The following is an 8,519-nucleotide window of genomic DNA, read 5'->3' on the forward strand; positions in this document are numbered from 1 at the left end:
GAAGGCACAAATGCACCAGTGGAATTCTTTTATTCATCCTTAGAAATCAGATCATTATTGACTTACATAGCCAGTTGAAACTCAAGGTCTTGATCCTCCATGATGCTACCCACTGGGGTACTCCCTTACAAGATATGTTATAAAAGAATGAGTTCGAGGGATCTGTCTCCCCATGTATATAATGCAGGACTCAAAATTAGCAAATTACAGTTGTATGTATGGTGGCAAAGGAAGCTATATAAACTAAGTTTCAGACTGCCTGGAAAAAAAATTGAATGAAAGAAAATCCTTTTTTCATGAACTTAAAAAGACATGAATTTGGAACACTGGAGGCCTGACGTGAAAACTAATATCACAAGCTTTTCTTATGAGGCACAAAATGTGACACATTTGTTGTTGTTCTCTCTCTCTCTCTCTCACCCTGTGGAAACACGCTCATGTGCAAACAACTTCTTGCAATTTCTTGCTGATCTAGCATATTTGAGTATTTATGGCAAGAATTTCTTTCAATGTATTTTTTCAATGTATTTTTTTTTTTTTTGCCTTCTGTAATATTTTATCACTCTTCATTGAATTACACATATTGTGTCTCTTCTTCAAAATCTTTACCACTCATTGATATACTAGTTTAGGCCAGGGTCTGAGATGGTAGAATAATCAGTGGTGTAAATCCTGACAGTGTGACATGGAGTAAGGAATAAGGAATGAATCTGCTACGTTTTGCATTCCATGAATAGGGTTTGTACTGTAATTGTCAAAATACCTGTTTATACATCATGTTTCATATGATCTCAAAAGAAATGATAGCAATGCAATGGTATACTAAAGGTGTGAATTTTGTTGTTGTTTTAACTGCCAAACAATGAACAGAGTATAGAGTGTTGAGATATGTGAGCTACGCGGAAATTTTACTAATGTACATCTTCCTTTGTACCGTTAAATAATCAGTTTGTAAATGTTATCATGAAATTAGAATGAAAGAAGATGCTTTAAACAGCACCTTGTTTCAATACAGGTAACAAACATGAGAAATTTTCTGGTGCTATATAGAATGTATTTTATATTACTGGGAAAGGAATCATGGCCCTGAAATTCAAATGTTTCTCCTTGTTTTTAGATAAATGCTGTGTCTTATACTTTCAGAGGGTTCATTTTGTATTTCAAATTTCGAAGCACAGTGAATAAGGAAAGACATCCTGTCATTTGACTCAATAAATCAAAGTGCGCAGTATGCACTGTTGGATGGTGGGTAAAGCCAGCCTCAGTTTGCCGGTTTTACAAACTGGCTAAGATACAGATCACGTATCGACCCATTTTCTCAAAGCTGTCTTTTCAGCATTCATCACACTATAGCTGCTCCAATGTGTATTATGTGCCACACTGACCAATGTATTCGAACACAAACAGAGAGTATGGGTAGTTTTTAAACTACTGTGGTGTTCACAGCTCACAGATTTATGTATTTACAAGTATTGTATGTATCGATGTCCGTATGATCTGGAGAAAATTAGTTGATATACACATAGATGGTTTTATTGAAAAATTGAAAATTGTTTTACCAGGATTCTATATCATGAAATGTACTAAACATGATGGGTGAAAGGCTGAAATAAAGATACATGTATGAAACATAACACTCTATGAAAAGGTCTTTTTATTCAGTGTGATGTTAAGGCATTGTCAGAAATGGTCAAAGTAGTACTGGGATTGAAAATATGTCTATTACTGTTGTTTAAGCTGTTATTTTCACATACAGATATTTTCGCAAATGAGGTCACAGACATTTTTGCGAGATGTTGTTTTCAAGAAGTGACGACAATGCTATTGTAAATGCACTATTACCCTTGCTAGTGCATGGCGACATTTTGCATGTTATTAAATTCGTTGTTCAACTGTGATTTATGAAATCAAAGAAATTAAACCCTCGCAAAAATAACAGCTTATACAGTACACGTCTTGAAAATGAAAACTCTTACTGCTGAAGATGGTAGCAAAAAACAACAAAACATACAAAACAACAACATATAAACTTAGCAGTCACTCACCCTTGTACAACTGTACATGTAACATTTGTATATTGCAATATGACAAAGAGCCATATTCCTTTTGACTTGAAGCGAGCAAATCCCGCTAGATGGAGAACTGCTTCTTCAAATTTCAATGGATAATCACGATAAAGTCAATTGCTAAGCAGGTAAGGGTGCATTTTAGCAGGATATTCAAGGAAGTTGCAGTTACATACGTATATGACATAATATTAGAATATACATGTACACTGTATTCATGTGGATGTATAAACTGGACCCCGACACCCCCCCCCCCAAAAAAAAAAAAAGAGAAAGAAATAAAAATGATAAATAAATTTAAAAAAATAATAATAATTGGTTCACCTCCGGAACTCAAATCCGATATGGAATTTGCCATAAGCCCATTTCACAGATACATGTAGTTAAAGGGATAGTACAGTATTGGTGGAGATGAGAATTGGGCTTTTAACTTTTTGCGAGATACCAAGAAAACACTTATGATATAGTACAAAGCATACCATTTTAAGAGGAATTCAAAGTTTATTTGATGAAAATCGGGTGTGGAATGAATGAAACATCCAAAAACAAAGTAAAACAAAGCGATCGTAATAAAGTGTGGGTCCCACACTTTATAAGAATCGCTCTTTTTTGGATATCTCAGCCATTTCAAAACCAATTTTCATCAAATAAACGTTGAATTCCTCATAGAATTACATCCTCTTTCATATTTCATAGGAGGTTTCTCATTATCTCACCAAAAAATGTTAGAAACCTGAAATTAGGTCTCAACCAAAACTGTACGATCCCTTTAAGTTGGTCATGATAAATACAGTGAAATCAGACGTACATTAGTGTTGTAGAGGTTTCCTCAAAGTTTCATGTAATTACAATAACAAGTAACAACCACGAATGCAAAATATGATGTCGAGGTCAAACATGTCTCCCCCAACTGACCCTAACAAATACCTTCACTTAATTTAAAAATGTTTTTTTTTTTAAATCCAAACTCGCGTCAAATCTTTTGTGTTTCAATAAACTTGCAACGATGACCTTCAGAGATTTTGATAGTTCTGCACACAAACAAAATGTGCGAGTTGTGAGTTGATGACGTCATCCCTCAGCCTCTTTGAATACATGTGATTGATACACTACAATAGTGAGAACATTTGAAGCATTGAAGATTTCATGAAGATGTGCAAAAAAAAAAGTGTCCAATTTTGATGAAAGTTTTTTTCAAATTCTGTTCGTTTGTCGCTGTTATTGTTGTTGGTAAAAATACACAGACCCGGGATGCGAGAGAGTGCCGGTGGAAGGCGAAATGATCGTCACCTTCTTCATTACGAAGATCAACGATGAAAAGCTAGTTCCTGTCTGACTGACAGGTACTAACTGTTTATTTACTCGCAAGTTTCCTCGCAAGTTTCCTCGCAAGTTTCCCCAGCGAGCTAGCAAGCAAGGATCCGTTGCATGTAGTGATATATTTGATACGGTAGTCGGAACCAGCTATGTAGGAACAACGTCTGAATCAAACGACGAACTGTTTCAACTATTTTCGAAATACCTTACACAAATCGTTATTTGGAATATTCAAAAGTTCAGAACCGTCGGCAGTTGCGTCCCTGCAATAGCGCCCTCTTGAATTCCTGGGTCCGTTTCCCTTTAAAGTCAAGTTAAAGAGAACGTCTGCTGGATGTCATGTGAACTGAACTGAAATCTCCCCGGTAAAAGATTTTGTGAATAATAGATAAAAAGATAGATTATAGGTAGGGTTGATAGATAGACAGTTAGATAGAGGGATAGATAGATACATTGTACATGTACATAGATATATAAATGTGGCGATGAATTGCACTTTTTAACAATTGTTTAAAGACCTTGTAAAAAACTAAGCAAATGTCACAATCAGAGCTACGTCACGCTACCTATAAATGTCCAGTTCAGGCTGAGGAGAATGCTTAACAGTCCCTTAGTTGATCTAAATCAATGAGAGAATTAAAAAAATAATTTTCTCTTATTTAATCTTACATAAATACACACACAAGTATATATAACATATACCACACCACGTGCTATTTTGTGTGTGTGAGTGTGTGTGTTTGTGTTCAACTATCGCAACGCACTTATGGAGAGAAGTAATATCTATTTGCTATTGAATTAGATTTACAGTGATTTACTCGCAGTCAGAGTAGATTACTATAGAGTCACGATATAGCGTGACGACACACCTGGCGCGTTCGCGGTGTTCAGCTTAAGGACGTGGCTGCAGTCTTTCTATTTGAATTGTACAATATTAGGGAGCTTTAGAGTTTCGCGACGGGGACGTTCAGAGGAGAAAAAACACTGTTCTGAGCAAGCGCAGAATTGCATATCAAAGTCAATCTGCTCGCGTCGTCTGAACTTTCACTACGCGTTCTGTGCTATTTTTACGTCGATCCGCTCAATTCACGACGTAGAGAGCCACTTCAAGCACCGATCATATGGGGGCGTCATTTTGATTTTTTATAGGATGAGTCTCGGCGTAATCTAAAGCTACTTTGCAACACAGCGCAGGAAAGAGGAGAACGTCCAGCTCAAGCGTCGTCTCAAACGTCCTCGCCGCAAATCTAAAGCTCCCTATTATGAGACAACTTGACGATCCAAATAAGTATGTGATAGACAACGACAAAAGTAATACAAAAGGCAAAATAAAGTACATGGCCTCGACGAAGATATCAAATGTTTAGTCTCCTCAGGGTTATCCACTCTGAGGTATTGCAAACGTCCTATATGCCTTGTTGAATTAAGACACTGGATCTACCAACGTCTATAAGATGGAACGTCCTACTTGTCTCAGGAGGGATGGTTCGTGCGGTCCTCCAAAAACTTCTCCATACACTGCATCGCGATTGGATCGTAGGACATGTGGAACTTATTGGCGAACAAATGCACTTGCGAGGCGAGGTGGTGAACGTATCCAGCCCCGAAAATACAGATATTTCTCACGTATTTCCCGACGCACTCCGGGAACTTTGGAGTGCCTTTCCACTTGACGAAACGGACGATGCTCTCCCACGACGATCCTACAACACCACCCGGAACGCCCGGAATCCGATGGAGGGTTACCCAGTAGTGTTCGTCCGGACTATAGGCATCCTCGCTGTACTGTAGCAGCTCGATCGCCGTTTTGTTGTGAATGACGTACTGGACATATCCCCTGGTGGCGGCGTAGTAGGCGTTGCCAAAGTAGAAGGTGAAGTTTTGGGGTGGCGGTGGCTTTTCGACGTCCGGAAGCTTCACCATCATACCCTGTCGGAATTCGTGATGGACACGTGTGCGGTGGTCGAACCATTTTGGGGCGATAATACCGGGTATGTCGTTTCGCCCTCGGAGTCCTTTCAACTTGCGGACAATTCCAAGGTTTGTCTTCAGCGGAAAGTCCTGCCCGCAGAGATTAATAACGTACTTCCATGATTCTTTTCGCTCTAGAAGGTCTGCCATGCAATTGATGTCGGCTTGAAGACGACTGGAGTGCGCGTAGTTCACTCCGACGGGATTGGAAACAATGAAAACGTTGGGGAAACAAGCTGCCAAAGAGCGGACGGCATCCTGGAATGGGGGTGGTGATTTCTTGTCCGGGTGGATGCAGTACACGTTCTGGGGTTGATATACTGCACGCAGAAGGCGCTCTGTCTGCGACAAGTCTGTGTGCGTAACGATTATGTATGCAATTGGAAAATCGGCTTCTTCTAGACTTAAGGGTGACGTTGGGAACTTTCGCGCCCTCCGGTAGAGGTCACAGTCATTGGTCCACTCTTTTACCGCTTGGTTGTCTGGGATATGGTATCGAGATGTCTTCAAGCGCACAGACGCTGATTGTATGGCCCGATGATCTCCTTTTATGATCCCCTCACAGTTGACATCAAAATGCTTATGGTACGTCATGGGTGCATTTATTGAAAGCTTTGTCCCATTGCTTGTCACGCTACCACTCGAATTCACCTGACTCTGAACCGTGTGTCCATCAGCTCGCAATGTACCGTTCCTTGTCAGCGAGTCGTTCGCCACAGAAGACGTTCTTGTGAGAAGGGTGGGACTGATGTTGACCCCTCTCTGTGGATATAGCCACTGACTCGTTCCTACGTGCGGTGAGCTGGACGAGAACAGCGCGTAAAGTGCAACGCCACAGACAGCGATGAGAAAGAGATTCTTGCGACTGCATGCCCTTTTGAGCGCGGGAGACCTCCAACACAAGAACCTTTTTGAGCACACCCGCGACATGATGAATTTGGAGTGTGATCTCAATCACGTGCACTTCACCTTCTGTGTTCATCTAACGTCACCTTGTCGGTTTCTTGAACCACGCACGCCATAGATACTAAAGTACAGCAATCACCCGTCTGTAGAAGAAATTGAAGTAGATAAATTTACTAACAATTTATATATTTCTGTCGTCTGATTTTCTGCATATCATTAAAAAACTACCCATCAGCAACCATAACACCTGCCGGAGACTTGCACAATAGAAGAAAAAAAAAAACATCCAATGCCTGCAATTTAGATTCCAGCTTACAGTTATACCACATAGGGAGAGGTGAATTAAATACACTAGTATGAGGGTTCATGGAGAATGTGCGAATTCAAATACAATGGTAATCTTGCCAAGAAGAAATAACTACCAAATGATAATTTACCATTGCAATGCATCTCAAATTCACATCAATACAGACATAATCCATGACAATACAATGGATGCTCTCATCTTGGAAACTACTTGACATACAACATTTACGCACTGGGAAATAAAACCACACGTGCACGGATCGACCTCCTTTGATCAAAATGGTCATCATCAGACTTTAAAATTCTAGCTTACTGTTAGGAAAACATGTTATAAAAACAACAATGTAATTTAAAGGCGCAAAAGTGAAATGTTTTACCAATCGGATCAGTATACCGATATTTTATAATATTAACTGAGGAAAGACGATAGAACGTACTCATGCAGAGGCCAAGGAGAGATAGATAGAGAGATCATCTTGGCAATCCAAAGTCTATTAAACTACAAAAATTTATGAAATAATTTCCGCATGTGAATTCTAAAAGAGATGGTATCTTTAAAGGGACTGTACAGTACTGGTTTAGGTGGGGATTCATGTTTTGAACATTCTTAAGTGAGATACTGAGGAACTTCTTATGAAATATGAAAGAGCATGTAACTTTAAGAAGGATTCAACATTTTCATTTGATGAAAACTGGTTTTCCAATGGCTGAGATAGCCCAAAAAGGAGAAAATGATAAAAGACTCCTGGCCACGCTTTTTATTAGGATCTATTTGTTTAACCTTGTTTTCGGATATATCTCAGCCATTTGAAAACTAATTTTCATCAAATAAACTTTTGATACCAATTAGAACTGCACGCTCTTTGACACCCATACAGTGGTTTCTGAATATTTCGCAAAACGTTAAAAGCTAAATCCTCACCTCGACCAGAACTGTACACACCCTTTAATATCATAATGAATTAGTATCCTCTACAACATCGTCGTCTCCTTCATCAGTGCGAGTCTTTCCACAAGATGATTATGATTTTGTCAACATCGCCGGGCTAAAGGAGATCAGCATAACAGCACAAAACAGAGCAAGAGAACAAAACCTGTCATATCATAAATTGTACTCCATAATCGACTGCCAGCTTGACAGTTATACCCCCGAGCTATAAGAATGTGGAACACTCTCCCATCCAAAGTATCGTAACATCAGGTACTTTGATGACCTTTAGGAGTGCCGCCCTATTGATACCTGTCATTAGTTAGATGGTGCCGCCCCTACCCTCAAGATGCTGTAATGAGGAGGCACACCTGCACCTGTATATCGATAGACGTACGGGAACTCACATCACCACAAGCACCTTGTGTACAACGCTCTGCACAGCACAACCCACTCCAAGACAGTGTCTTCGCTTTTGGGAGAATATGCGACCTACGTACTGAGTAGGTCCTACTCATACAATGTTCAACTTCAAGCGAAATGCAGATCCCTAATGACAGATTGTTCATATTATATAGGCCCGGTGTAAACTGGACAGTGAAAGTATAAACATACACTTCTTTGGTCCTACGCGTCTATTAATTTGAAGGCTCTTTTCAACGTTGCCACTGATGCAGTAATGGCCACAAGATCATATAAATGCATCCCATCTAGTTTGATAGCGCCCGTTACTGTATTACCTATTAGGAAGATAGCAAACTTTCGCACTTGCACAGGTGTGTTCAGTGGTACACAATTGGCCTCATACCGGTAGCCTGTTAATGCAACCAAAGAGACACTGTATGAATGCGGAGAGAAAAATCAATGACCCGACTAGAGCCAAAAGCCTGTCCAGTAGCCCCATGACAATTTCACGTATCAACCTTGTGTTCGAACTCTTTTTACTAGCAGAAGTATATCTCACCTGCATGTAGAATTCGTGTAGCACACGACATCAAGCGAGAAAGCAGTGTAAGATCACACTG

The 8,519-nt window shown here is 39.7% G+C and overlaps 1 protein-coding gene across 1 annotated transcript; it reads right to left on the reverse strand.

Annotated features, from left to right (window-relative positions):
- Window positions 1–4,856: 4,856 nt before the first annotated feature.
- LOC139723573 (N-acetyllactosaminide beta-1,6-N-acetylglucosaminyl-transferase-like) lies at window positions 4,857–6,284 on the reverse strand. The gene has a single exon (XM_071634810.1). It carries the CDS (start codon window positions 6,282–6,284, stop codon window positions 4,857–4,859), a length of 1,428 nt encoding a protein of 475 aa, XP_071490911.1.
- Window positions 6,285–8,519: the final 2,235 nt, after the last annotated feature.

This window comes from Diadema antillarum, unplaced genomic scaffold, assembly GCF_040938485.1.
Source record: "Diadema antillarum isolate AM-2024a unplaced genomic scaffold, OU_Dant_1.0 scf00000193, whole genome shotgun sequence".
Lineage (NCBI taxonomy): Eukaryota > Metazoa > Echinodermata > Echinoidea > Diadematoida > Diadematidae > Diadema > Diadema antillarum.